The sequence below is a fragment of the Budorcas taxicolor genome, chromosome 12 (assembly GCF_023091745.1).
Source record: "Budorcas taxicolor isolate Tak-1 chromosome 12, Takin1.1, whole genome shotgun sequence".
NCBI lineage: Eukaryota > Metazoa > Chordata > Mammalia > Artiodactyla > Bovidae > Budorcas > Budorcas taxicolor.
In genome coordinates, this window is record NC_068921.1 from 29292611 (window position 1) to 29315675 (window position 23065).

The 23065-nt window shown below is 39.5% G+C and overlaps 1 protein-coding gene across 1 annotated transcript in view; it reads right to left on the reverse strand.

Annotated features, from left to right (window-relative positions):
- RXFP2 (relaxin family peptide receptor 2) overlaps positions 1-23065 on the reverse strand; it is a 97136-nt gene that overhangs the window by 39963 nt on the left and 34108 nt on the right. Inside the window, exons 2-3 of the mRNA XM_052650368.1 lie at positions 3685-3855; positions 1133-1210 (exon numbers count right to left, since the gene is read on the reverse strand). Of these exons, the coding sequence (XP_052506328.1) occupies positions 1133-1210; positions 3685-3855 (249 nt within the window). The remainder of the gene's footprint in view (positions 1-1132; positions 1211-3684; positions 3856-23065) is intronic.

Sequence of the window (23065 nt, forward strand, 5' to 3'; positions counted from 1 at the left end):
CTTTGGTGGTTGCCCTCTGTGGACAGCAATGGACTCCACAATGGCGTATGTACAAGATGACCCACTGTGGCTCAGGAAGAAGATGCTAGAGTTTTCATATATTTATTTTTCATTTTTTGTAATTTACTTTTTTGATTTCCAATTTTATGTATGATATATTTGAATATAGTAAACTATATACTAAGTGGTAGCTATGACCTAATATTATAAAGTATATAATATAGTACTAGTGTGGAACTTCATGTATGTACTTTATACATGTATATTATGTATACATACTAATGTGTATATGTAACTGTAATACATTATATAATTATCTATCCATTTATATATATTGTGTGTAATATATAGTATATAATATAATCTGTGTATATATAGAGAGATAATTCTACCATAGGACAGAGGCCAAACTCTGAACTGTGCACCCAGAGTCCCCTGTGGGTTGGTCCCCGCCCTCTGGGTCCGCCTCCTGCTCCTCCATCTTACGCTCTGCAAACTGGTGTGAAAGGCATCGGGAAGCATGCTCTGAACTTCCTACCCCACTGCCCTGTAGGTCATGCTCCGCTGCTCATTCTGTCACCTCTTACTCTTCCCTCCATCCAAGGACCTCCGAGTCCATCTCAGTGTCACCTTGTCTGTGGATCTTTCACCCTCCCTAGTGTAGACATCATTTCTCCCAAAGGGCTTCCATACCCCCTTGTGCAAACATTCTCCCTTCAGTTCAGCACTAATATTGTATCACTTCTGCTTCTGTAAGGAACTGTCTCTAGTGGAGCCATGTGAGGTATTTGAAGATTGGGGCCACACTTTAGCTATCCTTGCCCTCTCAGTGCCCAACAGAGGGGCTGAAAAGAAGTTGGTGATTGAAGGGAGTAAGACCTTCATTACTTATCACAAGTATTCAGTACCTATATATTGCAGTCACAGGCTAATACACAGAGTAAGCCTGTTGTTTTCCTTTTTCTCTCTTTTCAGTCCCACAAACAGATAATAGACCAGTTGACCACTGAAACACATTGAACTGAAATTGGGATTCTTAAGGGAATGAACGACACTACCCAGGTAAATCCATGCACAATGAATCATGTTGCTCGCAAAGCTGATACTGAGTCTTCAAACCAATACCACTTACAGCACTCCTGTGTTAATGCCACATTATTAGCATTTCCATGGACTGTGCCAAATATAGTCGCCCATCCACTAGTGTCTCCTGTGAAACACACGGTGATGAACATGTGTCAGTTATTCTATAAATAAAATATCAAACTACAAAGCAAAAATATAAAAATTTGATCATGAAATCAACTTAAAGGTTTAAGTAATAGAAAGATAACGACAATGGTAAGGAAGAAAAAGCAGGCAAACATCTCGGGTTTTGTCTGTTTCTGCAATTACAAATATTTAAAATATATGATGATTATTTTCCATATCCACCTTGAGAAATATCATCGATTTCTAATGCTGACATTTTAAATGTTTGATCTTAATTTTGAGATCCTCAGAAGGAAGCATAATCTGTATATGTGTATGCAGATACCTACTTGATACCTGTAAAGAATTCTGATAAAATTCATGTCTTTGATTTTTTAAATAAGGCAGAAATGAAGCTCCTTTTAATAAATTTTGTCTAGTCCTGATGAGAAAAATATTTTCTCAATTTGTCAGATGATATGATCTGCTTATTTGCCAGGTTTCCTTCTCTTTTTTCAGCAATGAAAACATATTCTTTTAAAAAAAGAAGGCTTGATTTTTGAAATATGATTATCTTAGCGTTAGCATAAACTATTAGAGGCAATAAAACTTACAATATGATCCAGGACCCTAAAGTTTATATAAATAGAAAAGTACATTTAAATAGTTGCCCAGAGGTCCCTTTACTGTTCTCCTTTTTTTTTTTTCGGTTTCGCTGTGTGGTTTATGGGACCTCAGTGGGAACTGAACCCAAGTCACAGCAGTGAAAGTCTGAAATTCTAACCACTTGACCACAGGGAACTCCTTCCATAGGTACCTTTTTGCCGATCCCTGCAAATTTTAGTTTATTTTTATTTCTTATTAATATTATCACAGTTTTAAAAATTATTCTATTGGTGTCTTTACATGAATTACTTAATTTTCATTTGGAAAACTCCCATGAGGCAGACAACATGCATGGTCTGAAATTCCCACGCAGTGAAGAGGAGAGGGCAAAAACGTGAGTGGCTTGCCTTTGGCACCCAGAGAGCTGCTCCACTCCTGAGCACTGACCTTCCTTGCCTGTTCTAGGCTCTGGTGACACCAAAGCAAGTAAGATGCCCGTAAGAACCCTTCTCAAGGTGTTCCTGTCTAGTGAAAGAAGTACGGTGGGAAGATGAGGCCGTCTTTAGTACCGCCATCCAGGCACAGCAGGATGCGATAGCAGCAGAGAGAAAGGGTACTTGTCCTAGACAGTGGTACACCTCAGGGCGGAAGGCATGGCCAGAAGCCAAGCTTCTCAGGTGAGGATGGGACACCTGAACTCTATCCTGCAGACTGAGAAGGAGTGACGCACAGGTGGTGAAGGCAGAGATGCCGGGAGCGTGCACGAGTCCCCAGGGGCGTGAGAGCAGATTCTAGAGCCAGATACCAGGCACTCCTGGACTCTGCTGTCACCCCTGGTTGCTAGCTGGGCCGTGCCAAGGAGGCGCAGTTTGGTGTGGTAGAAAACACACATGATTCTTCCAGATTCAGGACACCTGGGTCCTAGGGTCTACTCTACGACTGACTAGACATGTCAACCTCTCGGGACATCAGTTTCTCCACAGGCAAAATGCACAGGTTAGATGAGAAGACATATACAGTCCTGATACACAGACCTAAAGTGGCCTGTGAGACCCTTCTGGTCTGGCCTCTCTTACCTCCTTAGGCTCTCTATCCTGTTCGCTCTGCCCATCTCAGTCTGGCTTTTACTTCCCACACACACAGCTGTCTTATTTCATTCAGCCTCTGGGTCTTTCATGTGCTGTTCCTTTTGCCTATAACTCTGTTCCTCCAGAATATTTCATGGTTTTCCTCTTCTTTCCTTTCATTCCCAAGTCAAATATCGTCATCTCAGCAAGGGGTTTTGTGGCTATGTCTTTAAAGTAGCCTTTCCCCCAAGTCACTTCCTCTCCCACTATCCTGATCTGCATACCTCATGGGGCTTACTACTCTCTTAAATTATTTATTTAGGTACAAATAAATCCTTGTTCACACGGTCCCTGTGAACCCCACAAGGGTGAGGCGCCTGTCTCCCCTGAGCCTGTCATGTCCTGCTGCCTTGGGGAGGACACAGTGGACATGATATAGGTCTACTGAATCGGTTAATTCTCTAGGAAGATCTATTCACACTTTATAGATACTCTTGCAGCTGAACCCAATTTCCAAGCCAGAAGGAAGTGGTCATCGTTTAAGCCATTTACAACTAAAACATGGGTATCTGAGTAGCATTTAAAATAGTTTTGTTTTTTATCATACTATGTTTCTGACTTAAGCCACCTCTAAATATGAAGATGCAAGTAATTATCACAAATCCATTGGAGAGGAGTTGTTTAGCCGTGTCACGATAGGATTCCCTACGGAATACCAAATCACCTCTTCCAGTTCATCACTGTTAGCATTCGATCCACGCACAGTTCTGGGGAGTTCACAAGGGGGCGTGTCCGTATGGAGCTGAGCAAGTGGACTCACCACAGTTCTCCTCATCAGCTCCGTTTCCACAGTCCTCCACGCCGTCACAGTGAAAAGCACGAGGTAAACACTGGGAGAGATTCCCACAGGGAAAATATCCTTTGGGGCACAAAGGAGTGATTGTACTGCCTTCAGTCAGTGCATAATCTATGTGAAAGAGGGGACAGGAATCTTAAGTAATGAGAAGAAATTACTGATATGGCCAAACTCTTTTCATATTATCTGTTTAATTTTCGCAAAGCTCTATGAGTTGAGTTTTCTGGCATTACTCTTAGTTTACAGTTTCTCTGAGTAATGTCCTTAATTATAACATTTAAAATAATCACCGTCATACCAAACATTAACTCTACCAAGAATGGAATCAAGGCTTATTATGAATCTGCTTTAGGAAAGCAACAGTAAACAAAGTCAAAGCGATTGTCCTACTTGTGTATGGAATCAAAGACTTGTTCACCCCTGGAAACAGGAAAGCAAAACCATGAGCTAACAGGATCAAACAGATGGATTTATTTACTCATTAATCCCTTATAAGAAGGATTTGAGGTGACATAATGAAAATACACATGCAGAAGGAAAGATGAAGTGTGAATGAGAGAAATTCAGGACCACGTTGGAATAAGGAGAGATAATACTACATAATAACAGGTAACACTCAATGGGCTTACTGTGTACTGGGTAGTTTGCACTGTGGATAATCTCAGCTATAAGCTATGACCAACCTAGACAGCATATTAAAAAGCAGAGACATTACTTTACCAACAAAGGTCTGTCTAGTCAAAGCTATGGTTTTTCCAGTAGTCATGTATGGATGTGAGAGTTGGACTGTGAAGAAAGCTGAGTGCCGAAGAATTGATGCTTTTGAACTGTGGCGTTGGAGAAGACTCTTGAGAGTCCCTTGGACTGCAAGGAGATCCAACCAGTCCGTCCTAAAGGAAATCAGTCCTGAAGATTCATTGGAAGGACTGACGCTGAAGCTGAAACTCTAATACTTTGGCCACCTGATGCAAAGAATTGACTCACTTGAAAAGACCCTGAACTGAGGGTCTGAACTGAAAGACTGAACTGAACTGATACCTTCAATCAATGTGTGGGTGATAATATCCTTCCTGTTTCAGGGTTCAGTTCAGTTCAGTTCAGTCGCTCAGTCATGTCTGACTCTTTGTGACCCTATGAACCGCAGCACATCAGGCCTCCTTGTCCATCACCAACTCCCAGAGTCCACCCAAACCCATGTCCATTGAGTTGGTGATACCATCCAACCATCTCATCCTCTGTCATCCCCTTCTCCTCCTGCCCTCAATTTTTCCCAGCATCAGGGTCTTTTCAAATGAATCAGCTCTCTGCATCAGGTGGCCAAAGTATTGGAGTTTCAGCTTCAACATCAGTCCCTTCAGTGAACACCCAGGACTAATCTCCTTTAGGATGGACTGGTTGGAAGGTAATGCCAAAGAATGCTCAAACTACCACACAATTGCACTCATCCCACACACTAGGAAAGTAATGCTCAAAATTCTCCAAGCCAGGTTTCAGCAGTATATTAACTGTGAACTGCCAGATGTTCAAGCTGGTTTTAGAAAAGGCAGAGGAACCAGAGATCAAATTGCCAACATCCACTGGATCATTGAAAAAGAGAGAGAGTTCCAGAAAAACATCTATTTCTGCTTTATTGACTATGCCAAAGCCTTTGACTGTGTGGATCAATAAACAATAAACTGGAAAATTCTGAAAGAGATAGGAATCCCAGACCACCTGACTTGCCTCCTGAGAAACCTGCATACAGGTCAGGAAGCAACAGTTAGAACTGGACGTGAAACAACAGACTGGTTCCAAATAGGAAAAGGAGTACGTCAAGGCTGTATATTGTCACCCTGCTTATTTAACTTATATGCAGAGTACATCATGAGAAACGCCGGGCTTGATGAAGCTTAAGCTGAAATCAAGATTTCCAGGAGAAATATCAATAACCTGAGATATGCAGATGACACCACCCTTATGGCAGAAAGTGAAGAAGAACTAAAGAGCCTCCTGATGAAAGTGAAAGAGGAGAGTGAAAAAGTTGGCTTAAAGCTCCACATTCAGAAAATGAAGATCATGGCATCTGGTCCCATCACTTCATGGCAAATAGATGGGGAAACAGTGGAAACAGTGGCTGACTTAATTTTTCTGGGCTCCAAAATCACTGCAGATGGTGATTGCAGCCATGAAATTAAAAGACACTTGCTCCTTGGAAGAAAAGCTATGACCAACCTAGACAGCATATTAAAAAGCAGAGATATTACCTTGCCAACAAAGGTCCGTCTAGTCAAGGCTATGGTTTTTCCAGCAGTCATGAGTGGATGTGAGAGTTGGACTATAAAGAAAGCTGAGCGCAGAAGAATTGATGCTTTTGAACTGTGGTGTTGGAGAAGACTCTTGAGAGTTTCAGGGTTAGGGAAATGAAATGCAAAATCACACAGATTGATCTGAATCATCTCTCTGACCCCAGAGGCCCATTGTTAACCATCATGCTAGAGAAAATCAGGAATCTGCATTTCAAGCAGCATAAGTCCTCCGTGAGGATGATCTAAAAGTCTACTCCTTGCGCAGGCAACATAAAAGAAAATGAATGAGAGCTGAATAACTGCTGGATTAAATGAGCAAGTGCAGAAAGGAAATATAATTAATATTTGCAAAGTTACTATATCTGTAGATAGGATGACCAGAGAGATTCCAGAAACATAGATGTGAGAGCCATTCTCTCAAGTTTCAAAGAATATTTTCCAGAAAATAAAGATATGTGGGGTTCTTTGGTAAATATCTAATAAAAATTTAGGAGTCACATATTTTTTTAAAAAAAAGAGAATAGAGGTTAGATAGAAATAGGCGAGAGGGATTAAGAGGTGCAAACTTCCAGTTGCAAAACAAATGAGTCAAAGGTATAAAATGTACAATGTAGGGGGGAAAAGTGCAAGATGAAACTTCAAATAAATTGATTTAAGGAGAGTGCATTCTCAGGCAGGGCTACAGTTCATTATGACTAATTGAAGGGAACAAGGGATGTTGGCAAAGTTTTCCTAATCATGCCCATGAAGGTTGGCATCATGGCTAGGAATTTCCTTGGGTTGGGGGTCCAGTGCTTTTTGCTTCCCTAGTTGCTCAGATAGTAAAAAATATGCCTACCAACCAGAAGACCAGGGTTTGATCCCTGATTCAGGAATATCCCGTGAAGAAGGGAATGGCTACCCACTCCAATATTCTTGCCTGGAGAATTCCATGGACAGAGGAGCCTCACAGGCTACAGTCCATGGTGTTGGAAAGAGTCAGACACAACCAAGAGACTTTAACTTTCACACTTTATGGTGCCTTTTAATACAGCAGAGGACTAGACAACCTAACCTTTGGGGAGCATCATCTACTGTGTACTGGGTGTTTCCTAATTATTTCACTTAATCCTAACACATTTGTGTTGTTGGTATTATTGTCTCCATGTGAAGATGAGGAATGTGGACTTTCCAGGTGGCCCAGCATTAAAGAATCTGCCTGCCAATGCAGGGAATGTGGGTGCTATCCCTGGGTCAGGAAGATCCCACGGAGAAGTAAACGGCAACCCACTCCACTATTCTTGCCTGGGGAATCCCATGGATAAAGGAGCCTGGTGGGCTACAGCCCATGGGATTGCAGAGTCAAACAGGACTTAGCGACTAAACAACAACAGAAATAATGAACGGCTGCTGAGCACATGAAGGGCACTTCTACTCTGGTTCTTGGGAATATGCCCTGTGAGCTCTGAGTCCGCCCAGCCCATGCTGCATTGTGATGAAGTGTTCTCCCGCCAGAGTGTTCACTCTCCTAAAGTCAGTGATGCTGGCTGACCCTCCTTGTTTAACGAATCACGCCATTTGTAAACGGGCAGGAGTTTGATACAGACACTAAAACTAGGTCTGAGTTACACTACATGTCAAGCTTTTAGTGATATTGATAGAGAGCATGAGTAGATTATTGGATATTTTGAGCTTTAGTCCTGACGACCCTCAAGATCCTGCAAACACATCAAGGAGCAGGATCTGGCCTTTCATGGGGACACTGAGATGTGGCGATGCTCACTCTCCTATGGAACCTGCTGCATCCACGAGGCCTTCCCTCAGTGGGGAGCGTGGCCCTGGATTCTTTTCTCCCCACTGGGTTTTTGTTTTTACAAAAGCAGAACAGATTTTCTCTGCCTTTTCTGTAGTGATCGATGAATGATTTACTGTGAGCAACTGGGCATAAGACCAGTCAAGTCTGACTATTTTAGGAAAACTCTCTGCTATGAGGCTCTGGAGGTCGGCTTTTCAAGCCTATTCCTACACGTAAAGGATTTCATAGGTTAAAAAAATCAATGAAAGGTCATAGATTTTTAAATCTCTTAACTGCTTTCCTACAAAGATTTCCACAGAGGGCAGGTTTATAAAAACTAGTCCTCCTGTGTTTGGAACATGCATGAAAGTGAAAGTGTTAGTCGCTTTAGCCACGTCTGACTTTGGGACCCCATGAACTGTAGCCTGCCAAGTTCCTCTGTCCATGGAAATCTCCAGGCAAGAATACGAGAATGGGTTGCCATGTTCTCCTCCAGGGCTTCTTCCCAACCCAGGGATCGAACCTGGGTCTCCTACCTTGGCAGGCGGTTTCGTTACCACTGTGCCACCCAGGAAGCCCTGGAACATGAATGAGTAAGAGTCAATATTTCTTAGTGAAGCAGCTTTAAGATTAAGATAGTAACTCACAGTTAGAAATGAATTTTGCATCACATCACAATTTGGCATACAAACACACACGCATATACACACAAAGAAAACAAAATTTCTTCAAATATTACTTACCTTTTACTACGGTGGATGAACTCTGATCATTACCATTCTATCTCATTCACTTAAAAAGTCACTAAGTTGATCTCATGAGCCTCCAATGGGACGTGAATCGCTATTTTAAAATTTTCAGAAAAGATGCTTGGAATGATTTCAATTGTTTTGAATTTACCAAGGCTAGATTTATGGCCCTGGATGTGATGTATCCTGGAGAAGGTTCCATGTGCACTTGAGAAAAAGGTGAAATTCATTGTTTGGGGGTGAAATGTCCTATAGATATCAGTTAGGTCTGGAGCCAATTATACAGAGTGAAGTAAGCCAGAAAGAAAAACGCCAATATAGTATACTAACACATATATATGGAATTTAGAAAGATGCTAATGATAACCCTGTATGCGAGACAGCAAAAGAGACACAGATGTATAGAACAGTCTTTTGGACTCTGTAGGAGAGGGAGAGGGTGGGATGATTTGGGAGAATGGCATTGAAACATGTATAATATCATATAACAAACGAATCGCCAGTCTTGGTTCGATGCAGGATACAGGATGCTTAGAGCTGGTGCACTGGGATGACCCAGAGAGATGGTATGGGGAGGGAGGTGGGAGGGGGGTTCAGGATTGGGAACACGTGTACACCCGTGGTGGATTCATGTTGATGTATGGCAAAGCAAATAAAATATTGTAAAGCAAATAATAATAAAAAAATAAAATATGAAAAATAAAAAAATAAAAATATTCATTAGTAATGAAGTACTCTGGAGACCATCAGATCCAGATTACAACTCTCTCTGCCACTCCCTAGCTACGTGACTTTGAGCAAGCTGTAAACTTTAGTTTTCTCATATTTAAAACTGGGTTAATGATAATATCCCAGGAAGCAGACCAGCTAGTGCTTATGAAGTGCTGGAGAATGCCTGGCCCATGGAAGACCCTTGATTAATGTTCAGTTCAGTTCAGTTCAGTCGCTCAGTTGTGTCCGACTCTTTGAGACCCCATGAACTGCAGCACGCCAGGCCTCCCTGTCCATCACCAACTCCCGGAGTTCACCCAAACTGATGTCCATCGAGTCAGTGATGCCATCCAGCCATCTCATCCTCGGTCGTCCCCTTCTCCTCCTGGCCCCAATCCCTCCCAGCATCAGAGTTTTTTCCAATAAGTCAACTCTTCGCGTGAGGTGGCCAAAGTACTGGAGTTTCAGCTTTAGCATCATTCCTTCCAAAGAACACCCAGGACTGATCTCCTTCAGAATGGACTGGTTGGATCTCCTTGCAGTCCAAGGGACTCTCAAGAGTCTTCTCCAACACCACAGTTCACTGGCAATTGCAATGCAAGGTGAAAAAACCAGAACTTTGACGGAAACTTGCCAGGCCTTAGCATTGCATGATCTTTTTATACAACTTCTATGAGAGAAATAATAGGACTATAATAAAGCTTCTCCTACTCCTTCATGTTATTATGTCAAAAGTCATGTGACATACATGGTTTCTGTTTTAAGTAACCCCAAACTCTTAAAAGCTGAAAGGGGATTGTAAATGATTAGGCAACAGAAATTTCCTTGCAACTTTCTAATAATATTTTTTATTGATCTAGAAGAGGTGATTAACAACCTGGTTTTAAAGACAGTTTTGAAATAGACAGCTGAGGCTGTGTAGGAGATTCTGAAGGCAGAACACTGTCTTCCCTCATGGGGTTTATTATGAAGATGACCTTGAGTTCCCCAAGGGTTGGCCCCATTAACTGTCCATCTCACAGATGCAGACCCATTCCGAGTGAGACAAACAATCCAGGGTCAAAGACAGGAAGGATCAAGGTTGTTTCCTTTTCCTTGGGGAAAAAAATAGGCTACATTTACCAAGTATGGGTGAAGGAAGGGGAGGAGAAAGACTGACCATGTACAAACAGAACCTTACCAACTGTGTTTCTAAAAATCCCCACTGTTCACCCCAGAATGGACTCTTCCTGATAACAACTCAAGGTATAAATTGTATGTGGAAGGGAAATAAAATCTATTCCCTACCTACCCCCTTGCCCTCTGTATCATGAATCTCTATTATCTAACCTAGTGCCTGGTACTTAGTTGGTGCTCATTAATTTTTTAAAATGAATTAATGGGTCATTTAGGAATAAAAGAAGGGTTGAAGGAGGAACCCCTTTAAAATGTAAAGTTCCCTAAGTTGCAGGCTAATGTTTTGACTCTGATGACAAAATATTGTTTAGTCTTCAAAGTGCTTCTCATTTATCATTCTGTCATAATACAATTTAGAAGATGATTAAGAGTCCTTGCTATAGTTGGCAGGTACCGAAAAAGAGCCAATACTGGTCTATAGACAGCATATCTTGCTGTCTAGTCTTCCTGCCATCTGTGCAAGTGGAGATAGTTTTTATTGAAACTTGGGGATTATAAAGATGGAGGATGCCTACATAAAAACTGTGTCAATAGCTTCTGCAGCAATGTCCATGGGGCCCCTGCCAAATGGGCAGCTGAGGGGAGAATCTCTCAGTAACAGTCTTCCTCTCCTCTCTCTGGTCAATATTCTAGACATGTCTGTGCAAAGGGATTCTGAAATGACTCCTTGATAGCTTTTTGAAGCCAACTGGACTGCTGCCTAAGGACATACTTTTCTACTTGCTCACCCTTCCTTGAGGGGGAAAAACAGATGAGAATGATCTCTGAGGTACTCAGTTTGACTTGATGGGGATGAGCGAGGCCCTCTCTGCTTTCTTGGATTCTCTGCCAACGCTTGTCCTGCGTGCTGTGGAAGGAAGTCCTTATCCTCTCAGCCTGGTGTTCTGGTTGAGGCTCGTTCCACATCCTCGCCAGGGATGGAGGACACCACCCACAGGAAGCCCAGGGGATCTTGGCCCATGAGGCCATTTCTCTGTTCCTAGTGGAATTCAGATGGAGGTGAGGCCTCTGCTGTTCACTCTAAGGAGACAGTTACTGCATCACGGGAAGGAGCATTCATTTAACATCTAGAAAACATCAGCTGAGCGCCTACAATGTGCTCTGTCAACAAGGCAGACACGATACTGCCCATCCCCACCTGGAGCTCAGGTGGCAGGATCTCCAAGAGGAGCAGCAATGCCACTCAGCAAAGCAAAGGTGAATCCAGCCCCGTCGCTGAGGTCACATCCGGGAGGCCTCCCTGACCTCTGTGAAGAGTCTGAGCTCGACTAAAACCCCACCTTTTCAGGGCACAGGATTTATTATTTGTTTGAAGGAAGCTAGTAAAGTCTTCTCTTAAAAAAAAAAAAAAAGCCGTTATGTTAAGGTGAAAGTCACTCAGTCATATCCAACTCTTTGTGATCCCAAGGACTATACAGACCATGGAATTCTTCAGGCCAGAATACTGGAGTGGAGCCTTTCCCTTCTCCAGAGGATCTTCCAGACCCAGGGATTAAACCCAGATTTCCCACACTGCAGGCAGATTCTTTACCCGCTGAGCCACAAGGGAAGTCCATGTTAAGGTGAGTGGAGAGAAACTGGCCTCCTGGTGGTTGTTTTCTAAACTTAGAGATCTTATCCTTTTACTCTACTGTTGGGTCCTCCCATCCCTGACAATATTGTGAGGCCCTATCAGTGGCTATGGGCTTCCCAGGTGGTACTAGTGGTAAAGAACCTGCCTGCCAATACGGCAGACGTAGAAGACATAAGATATGCGGGCTCACTCCCTGGGTCAGGAAGATCCCCTGGAGGAGAGCATGGCAACCCACTCCAGTATTCTTGCCTGGAGAATCCCATGGACAGAGAACCCTGGTGAGCTACAGTCCATGGGGTCGCAAAGTTGGACATGACTGAAGGAAAACTTGGCACACACACATCAGTGAATATGTGCAGAATCCGGGTCCAGTTTTATGCACACGCTGACTCCACCTTCTTCCCATTTCAAAGACTCTGGCCTTAACTGAGTTTCTCTAAGTCCCCCGTTTCTGTTCTTTTCTCCTGAGACAAACTGACCACCTCCAACTCGTGAATGTTTTTCATGATCCTACTCACAGATTTTCTGCAGAAACTATCACCCCAGCTCCTTCCTCAGGTTATTGTCTGAAGTTTGGACAAAGTTGGGGAAACAATGTCTTACTATATGGAATAGAGTATTGGTTCAATACGTGTTGATCTAAATTGGAGGAAAAAAAAAAGAATTCTAAATTGCCAACATTATTCTTACAAGGGACAGATCTCCACCCCATGTCCCCCTGGGCTGGGTGCTTTTATGTGGGTGGCACACTGAATACCATGGCTCTTGATGGGTTCTAAGGTATATAAAGGCACAAGAAGGACTTCTTTTCAAAAGATCTCTTCTACTGACCAGTTCACTTCATTTTGAGGGATGCATCTTTTTAGGTTCATATCTGGTCTTTAACTATTTAAATCCATATCTTGTTCTATAAGAGACTGACTTCTTCCTAAAACCTGTCCATGTAAAATGAACCCAAGAGAATGAACACTGTGATGGGTGAATGGAAGAAGAATGTGGAAAGGGTTAGTATGAAGGAGATGGGGTGAAACCTGATGGAAACTTGGCATGGGAGATGCAGAGAGGAGAAAAGATGATACTTTTCCCTTTCACCTCTCCTAACCCTCTCTGATTTGTTGACTGCTCTGTCTTGAGGGACTTTCATGGGCTATTCTTCTTGGTGGTAACCCTCTCAAATTGTGTCACTCCAACTTACATATTGACCTGTGTCCTAGACTGCTGTGTACGACCGGGCAGGATGAACCTCGCACAAGTCTGGGGCACCGTTCACACAACCGCTACTGCTGAGCTGTGTAGAAGCCACAAGGTCCAAGGCTAAGCCCTGGATGATGCGCCCTTTAAGATGCACAAAGGTTGATGGGCTCCCTTCCTGCCCTCAGACAAAGCTCCCATCTGTGTCCTATATTCCACTTCATCTCCTCCTCTCTGTCCCTCTTGACATTATCTCCTTTCTCTCCTCTATTTTCAATATCCCTGTCTCTCCACTGGCTTTTCCATTAACATTAGTCTTACTCAATCACCTCTTAACCTTCAAAACAAACAAATCAACCAACCAACTAACTAACTGAGCAAGCAAGCAACCAACCAATCAACTAACCAACTCCCAGTCCTACTGGAGCTGAGACACTCTTCTCCCTTCAAAGTTAAATTTCTCAGAAAAATCCTGCTAGCCAGTGTTTCCAGTTCCTTACCACCCTTGCTTTCCTTGGTTCACAGCATTCAGTCTTGGCTGTGCTGCTCCACTGAAATTTTTCGCACTGGAATCACTAATGTCCTCTTTATTTCTAAACCCCATAGATGTTTTATGGTCTTCATTTTGCTTAGCTCTCACCCGCATTTGACTCAGCCAGCCACAGTCACCAGGTTGAAACCTTTCTTCCTTGTCTTTGTGATGTCTCACTGTCCTGCTTTACCTCCATCTTCTCCACACTCTCTCATGGTCCTCCTCTAGTCCCACCCCCTCTCCTTAATGTGTTGGCTCCTTTTTCTTCATCAATACCCTGAATGTCCCCGATATGCACTAGGTCAGAATCAAGTCAGTTAAAGAATTTAGAGGGACCTGTGAAGAGTTCCTAATATTTTAGTTTATCAAACAAGAACACTAAAAAAACCTAAATTATGATTATTAGAATAGTTATAAGAAAAACAGTATTTTATTGTTAAAAATCTGAGAGAATATATGCACAGAAGAAAAGACAGTCCCTTGAAAGGAATACATTTAGCTTTACAAAAGACTAACTTATTTTTGCTCATGGATGGGTGAAACTTTCATTCCTGACAGCAGTGGGCTGGAACACAGTGTTTGGAACTGTGTGTGAGAAAACTGAATCTGGCAATGCGAGCAGAATTCTTTAGTGAGGTTAGCCCCTCTGTTCTATAACTCACAAATGTTTTCTGCCAGTGTGTCACTTGTCTTTAACTTTGCTTACAACAGAGGCTCCAGAGAGGAAATGATCAGATCCTGACTTTAACTATGCAAGCTAAAAATAGAAGGCAACTTACTTGATTTATTAAGGATATTTATAAAAATCCATAGCATATAATATACCTAATGGGAAATTTTTGGAGATGTTCACTTCGAGGTTGAGAACAGGGCAGTGATATCCACTATTACTGCATCTTTTCAATACTACACTGGGGACTTTCCTGGTGGTCCAGTGGCTAACACTCCGAGCTCCCAATGTAGGGGGCCCAGGTTCAATCCCTGGTCCAGGAACTCAATCCCGCATGCTAAGAGTTCTCATACTACAGCTAAAAATCCCTCAACTCACAACTAAGACCTGGTATAGCCAAATAAATAAACACTGTGTGTGGGGGGGGTGGTCTGCGTTGGAGGACTTAGCAGATGTAGTAAAGCAAGGTGAGCAAATCAATGATATACATGCTGGAAGAAATAAAATTGTCACTATTCACAAATGATACCAGTGTGAACATTAACAAATTCAAACTAATACATTATTAGCATTATAAAGTTTATAAAGGTTTTTGTAGAGTCAATTTAATATCTCTATATCAATTACAAACAATTGAAAAAGGAAGCATTTTTTAAAATGCCTTTTACAATAGCATCAACAGTTTACTATAGCATCAAATCTAAGAAAAATTTGCAAGACATTTGTGCAAAGTATGTAAAGTTATTGATAGATATTAAGGACCTAAATAAATGGAGTTAATTCTTCTCTCAAACTGATGTATAGGTTGGTTCAAAGCAGTTTCAGTAAGAATCCACGAGTGTGCATGGGGAAGTATGTGTGTGTGGAAATGGATAAGCTGTTTCTCCAACACACGTGGGGACGATAAAGGACAGGAAGAGCCAGCTGTGTCTTGAAGAAGGAAGACGAGCTGAGAGAACTGGTTATCTGTATATCAGGACTTATGATAATGATACAATAATTCTGAGAGTTTAATAATTGCATGAATGTCCAACCAAGGCTCAGAGGTTGTCTGGCACGCAGAAGGTCTAAGACTGCAGAGGATGAGGGCTGTAACTTGAACACAGGTCAGCTCACCCCTAAATCTAGCATCCACGCCACTCTGCTGCCTCTCCTGTCCTAATCCCTTCCGCTGCTCTGTAAGAGCAGTTAGATCCGGCTTCCACGCTGCTTGAGGAAGCGGCTGGACACAGCCGGTCAGCAGAGGCTGGGACCTGCATGAAGCCACCTGCTGGGGTACAGCCCCTGACAGTGCATGGGGGATAAGTTACCTCTGCTGACCACCCAAGGCTGTGATTTTAATACTAGCCAAGAAGGAAAGCAGCGGTGGTATCTCTGCAAACTGGGCATGAGATTCAGAACTTGATCACCCACAAGGCAAAGTCCCTGAGATTCTCATATAAACTTACGGCTCAGAACTGAACACTCCAATGAACTATGTTGATGCCATTCTGAGATCGCGCATAGGGAGAAATGAGCAGGAGGAAAATCCCTCCAACTTCATGAAAATGTCCAGGCCTTCAAAAAAGAGAAAATTCATGCCTGGGGAACTGGGAGATAAAACATCTTCCCCTTATCAAACGCATATTCTATTCACACAGAACTTCCTTGAGGGGGAAAAAAAATTAAAGTGATATGCCACTGATGAGAACATTTATTGCAAACTTTTTTTTTCTATGCTACTGAACATCTAGAATTATAGGGATGAGGGATGGATGCATGTGAATGAAGCATTTAAAAATGCTTCTGCTAATTCCACTATGAATTCTCTTTTTTTTTCCCACTATGATGTAAATTTTGTGTAAATCTTGTGTAAATTTTCCACTATTTTTTCTGATTTCTTATTTTCCACTCTTATTTCTTATGATTTCTTATTTGTCATCATATAACTGTGTACACAGAAACTATCCTTAGTTAACTGAATTTTATTCAGGTCACAGTGTCTTAGGATGAAATGTGTCATTTTTCAATATCAGCTTACTGGAAAGCAACATCCCAATTTTTGTCTTTAAAATTCAGGTGACAGCCAATTTTGTCATTTCAAGTGAGAATCCTTAAAACTCTTTTACTACACTGGGTCATATCCATTCACGGTAAGATGAACAAACGAATAACATCTGTTGTGAGATGTATTTTAGGTAGTGCCTTTCGAGGTATCTCCAATGACCTTCACTTCTGGGTTTCTGCTATTTTTCCTCTTCCCTCACAGTGGGCTTCATTCAGCCCTGAAGCAGGTGAGTTTTCATTAGCAGTGCTTCTTCAGCCTCTCAGTATGACTGGCCCACAGTATAACTGCTTTTCACAGCTATTGGCAGCATGGATGTAATTGTGTGAAATTAAGATTTAGTTCATAAACCTTTTCTTAAGACACAGTCACAGTCTCAGCCCTTTTCTCAAGGGCTGAGCTGACAGGACTTAGAAAGGACAGGGCTGAGATTTGAACTGGTCCATTAGGGGGCAGTCAAATACTGTTCACGTAAGAGCTCTAGCTCTGCTTTTGATGACTGCGATTTTCAAGGTTACAAATTATTTGAATAAGTAGCAACTGGTAGTTATCAAGTAGCTTTCTCAGTACTTCATGCTTTCAATTTCCCAGCCCATGTTTTTAGTTTGTAATATTGTTCATAATTAGCCCATAAAATTTTTATGGGGAAGGAGTTTGAAGCTGGTTAACAATACAAGTAAATAAACTGATGATAAAATACATGAAGAAAGTGATGATAAGATCGGTTATCTTGACTGATTAACTAATGTTGGTAGCTTAAGATAGCCATATCATTCATTCTTTAGGCACACAACGGTGATTATGGCCGGAAGAGAAAAGACAAATCATACAATTATTAACTTTTCCTTTTATTTAGATCTGGTCTTAGAATCTATCACAAATATTCATTTAAATTTAAAAAGGAATTTTTACTCCTATAATTCTAAATGACTTTCCTTTGTTTATTATAAACAACTTTATTGCTTTAACTATGTAATTTTAACTAACAATTATAATTTTATCATGGAAAAGAAAAAGATTTTACTGATATATATACCAAATTATTTTTACAAGCAGCAGTAAGATATCAAAGCATTAACATATCTAACTTTGAAAGCAAATGATTTTAAATATAAAGGGTTTAAAAGTAATATAAAATTAGACAAGATAAATTTCCAGAGAATTATAATTAATAAATATTTATTAGATTGGTACTATGGATTTTAAATATGGCATTTACTTAGAAATAAAAAAAATGATCTGTTTAAATTTTTCCTTCTTTTTTAAAGAACAACATTACATTGTGGTAAATCTCAAAAACATTACTTTGGTAATAGATAAAGATTTTGCTTTTCCAAGGCAAATCAATTTAGATGCATTACGATAAGCAAGTATTTTAGTAAAATTGGTTAACCATAGTTACATATCTGTACATTAAAGAATTTTTAAGGGCATAGATAACCTTTATGACATGTGTTGAATACAAGACCCTATTTTAAACTGTCTATTCTTATAGATCATAAAAAGTTGAAATTACAAATGTGCATAGAGCATTAACTTCTGAATGAAGATCTTCAATCAAGAAGTAGACTGCTTTCTACAACTGTATTTCATGCAAAATGAGTTCATATAATGTTTCTCCTTAGATAACACTTAAGTTTTCATGAAAGAAAGATTAAAATATGACAAACTCATGCTATATGTATTAAAATATTTTTAAATAATTTGAAAAAAGTTTTAGTATTCCAAATTCAAGCTAAAATTTAAATATTAAAAATCTTTTATCTGTAGATATTCTTAAATAACTGCTCATAAATACTGCATTTTATTTCAATATTTAAAATATGCAGTTGAATTCATTTAATAAAATAAAAAAATTTTTAAACCTAAAACAAATTTCTCAGAAAAGAAATATAATTTTGAATTTTAACTTCATTCTCAGAGGTTTATTAAAAGTTTCTAAGAAAGCCTATGAACCTAAAAACATCCTTAATAAGACTAATAATAAACCCACATGCCTTGGGTATGATGAATAAGATTATTTACTTAGAAGTGTACAAGCTCACAGCAAAACAAGTCTATATTTTTCTTTAAAACCAGGTAAAGTTTGAATTTTGTTTTTTTCCTCAGCTATACAATAAAAATGCCACCAACTTGAAAGTGAGCAGTTTGGCTAAAATGAAATATTTAAAAGTTAAAAACAGAAAGGAGAATTATCCTAATAGGTAGCTTTGGTTCATTTAAGTTATTTTCTTTTATCTAGATTTGCTCTTAGGGAGAAATATTGATTTTAGATTTGTCTTTGGTTTTGCAGTTTCCAGTTTAATTATGTTAATAATGAAATATAGCAATATATTATTAAATATAGCAATATTTAATTATGTTAATAATGAAATATAGCAATAATGAACTATAACAACTATATAAAATTTATGAACAGATTTCAACAGGTTGAAATTTCATAAGTCAAAATTTTAATTTATTAATGTATCGTACATTTTTTCAAATACTAAAAAAATTTCTCCATTATCATTGATTTCTTCATCATTGTTTTTTTTTTAAGCTACCTTGTCTACAGTTTTAACCACATTTAAAAGGCAAGTTTCCACGAAAAATCTGTTGCATCTAGAAACTGCTAGGATGAGACTGCAAGCAACTAGTGACAATGACCATGCAAACTGGAGGTCTGCTCATCAAACACTGCAGTGAGTGCATTATACATATGATAGAACTAAGCAGAAATAGTCTGTTCTTTTGGAATTGCACTCATTAAGCGAGAAAGCAGCAGCCTTACCTTTGACATCCATCAGAACGATGAAATGAAGTAGAAGGAACATTGCAATCAATCTGCGGCTGAAGAGACACTTAATACCAGAAACGTAACAATGGGTTCACAGCAACTGAGTTATTAGACGTATGCTCCTTATACCTCAGAAGGAGTTCTGATATACTAACTTCGGTGCCTCCCCTGTGTCTGAGCATGCTCACAGCTAGAACTTTACTGGCACGAAAGGAGACGGTCTTTGTCACTATGCAGCCTATCTTTTTCATTCTTTTTTTTTTTTTTGGTTTCATTTTATTTCAAATCTACAGTTGTTTTCTTGATCATTAATTCATTATAGTATGTACAGAGAGACATACATAAAACTCTGGTATTATAAAAAACATTTTAAAAAAATCACTCTAAAAAAGTTTCCCATTAAAGCATGTAGCACAATTTGCTCCTAATTTAGTATATATGCTGCCAAAGTGAACACAGATTTGCTCTTAATTTAAATCCAATCATATATAGAAATTCTCCAATAGGGAGGGAAATAGATTTACACTGAATAGGTGACAAAACTCTTTGCAAGCATATTTTTCATTCAATAAATAAATAACAAAAAGCTACTCACTGGCAAATATATGAAGAATACGTGCTTCCATTCAAATGCTCTTAAATGTTTTCAAATGGCATACAGAAAGATAGTAATAACTAAGATATATGGCCCTGTGTTTAATAGTTACTAACTGTAAGATATTCACACAATATTTTAAACTTCATTTACTTCCTCTATAATTATGTTCCTTTTTTTTAAAATGGACATTTTTATTCTTGCTTTCAATCCTGTGTTTCACATCTACTAGAAAATAATAATTATAATTCAGTTCTTACATCCTGAAAGCAGCTTTTAAAGCAGCATAGTCAGTGTTAGAGAAAGGGACTTTGGTCATAGAATTCAGTTGATCCTAGTCTAATGATAAAGAGTCTACAAAAGGACATTGTAGAATTTCGTCGTCTAAGAAATTCTGAGAAATGTCTATGTAGACATACTAAATATTTTGTAGTTGTGATTTGGACAGAGGATTTTCTAAGGGAATAATACTCTTATATGTTGCTATGAATTCTGTCACAACAACACTGAAAAACTATCTTGTGATGACTGGCTACATCATCACAAATCACAAGAAATGGGGTTTTCATAGTTCTTTCTTTCATTCCAGCCTTTGACAGAATAAAGATTCAAAGGGAATTTCAACTAGAAAATATTTCATTTATCACATAATGCAGTTAGTTCTTTTCTCTTTTAAGAAGTGAGCTAAATTCTCCAAGACTCCTTCCAGATACATTTAGCTGTATTCTCATCTTATTTTTCAAACCAAAAGAGAGAGCAGCAAGAATAAAGGAAATGATGAAAAGAAATAGTTCAAAGTTTTTTTCTTACATTTCAAGAACCCTTTTTCTTCATGAATTTTGAGGTCTTTTTACATAAAATTTGCCTTAGTTTTCATAAAAAAATTCAGAGTGATGAATTTTCCCTATATTTTGTGTTCTACTGTCAAAATGAGGGGTGCTAGTGTCTGGTATTGAAACATTAAGCATAAATTTTTAAGTGCAGTTAAATACCATGAATTGTCCATCACAAGTTTATTTGAGGTTTTAAATGTATATTTCATGAAAACACAATTTTTGGAGAAAGAAGAAATGTCAAGATTTCAAAGCACTTAATTTTGACTTCTTCTTGAATATTAAGCCTTAGAAATAGATTTAAATTGTTAAAACATTGAATCATCATCCTTTTGTGTTAAGCTTTTCAATCTTTCTTATATTAACATAAATAATTCAGAACTCCATAATTATAAATAATAGTTAAGAACTATAATTATAAATAATAATAGTTAGGCTCATTATTGGTTTCTAAAGGCTGAAAGTGCAGGTATTGAAAGATATTTCATTTAATAAGTTTGATTTACCTAGTATGAGCATCCAGTATCTTGAACTGAAACCCAAATGGTTGAAATGTACACAAGGATATAATATAGGGGTTTAAATAAGGGTGAATGGATTGACTGTTTTCTTGGAGACACAGTTGGTATGGAAGCTCCAGACAGTGCTTCATGCAGAGAGGAAGACTTGTATAAACTGATTCATCCCGGGATGTTAACGTCAAACTTGCACAAGTGTATTTTATTGATCCTTGCCTGAATCAACTTATTCCTTCATGAAAGTCTCCAGTGGGTAGCACTCACATTTTTGGCAATAATAGTATAAAAGCTCATAAGCCACCAGGGAAGCCCCTCATACAAATATAATACTTAATAAATAGCACAATTCAATGTAATTCTGGCTAATTCAAGGGAATTCACTAACAGGACAATTACCTGAACTTCTCAGGTGGCTCAGTGGTAAAGAATTCACCTGCCAATTCAGGAGATGTGGGTTCGACCCCTGTTGAGAAGATCCCCTGGAGAAGGAAATGGCAATCCACTCCAGTATTCTTACCTGGGAAATCCCATGGACAGAGGAGCCTGGCTGACTACAGTCCATGGGGTCGCAAAAGAGTCAAACAGGACAAGAATACTGGAGTGGGTTGCCATGCCGTCCTTTAGGTAATCTTCCCAACCCAGGGATCGAACCCACGTCTCCTGCGCTTCCTGTGCTACAGGCAGATTCTTCACCACTGAACCACTGGGGAAGTTCCAAAACCTTAGATGTTCAGCTATAATTATGATTAGGATTAGGATTATAATTACGTTAGCCCTTCTTCATGAGATACATCATTAACTCGTCATTCAATAAGATTGATATTTTGAGTAACCTTCCAGCAGTGGTAACAGACCTACTTGTTACTCTGTAGGCAGAACAAACCTAACTGAATCACACAACCTCATTAGCATAGAATGTCAGTGAGTTGAGCAAACCAGTCCTCATATAGGGTCCGTTTTGAGAAGGGAAGTCTCAGTTATGTATTCTCACTCTAATACTTTACGTTTAAAATAATTTAAGTCATGCTCCATTTATCTGGGAATTTCAAGCTCTTGGCAAGCTCAGTGAATAGGAGCATAGCTATAAACCCAGAGTAAAAAAATATCACAGAGACAACCACTCCCAGCAGGAGGGTAGATTAGATACTCTCTGAAAAGCCTTCTTGCTTGAAAATAAAAGCTCTTGCACGAAAACAATTTTCATTGCATTTCTGCAGTGTTATAAATGAGAAGAATCAAGCCTAAAGGAAAAACACAAGACAAAAGCAAAAATGCTGAAATGGCAATGCAGAACAGTAAACAAATATAAAAGGCAAGATATGCCTACAAACAAATGCAGATGCCAACTAAAAGATCAGCTTTTAAACTGGGGGAATGGCAAGGTCTCAGCGCTCAGCCTCAGCCTCCCCAGAGGACTAACCTACAAACAAATGCAGATGCCAACTAAAAGATCAGCTTTTAAACTGGGGGAATGGCAAGGTCTCAGCGCTCAGCCTCAGCCTCCCCAGAGGACTAAGCCACGCACTCCGCTCAATAGAAACACGAACTCTGCAGAAAACATCCTCAGTTTAGTTCCTCGGGGTTTACCCAGATTAACGTCAACCAAATACTGGCTCACTATCAACGATCAACCAAGCACACTCAGGTAACACTTAGCACAAATAAAAGCAATAGATTCAGAACCCCAAGAGCTTCATATATTGAAATGATCAGTTATGGAAGATAAAATGTTTAAAAAAAGAAACACACAGAATCACAAAAGTAAGAAATAAGAAACCATTCAAAAGAAACAGAATTTTTAGAAACAAACAACATATGTGTGGAACTTAAGAACTCAACGTATGGGTAAAAGTAGTAGTTGAGGAAAAAAAAAGTTGTAGACTGGAATAAAGAGGTAAAGAAATTATCCAGAATT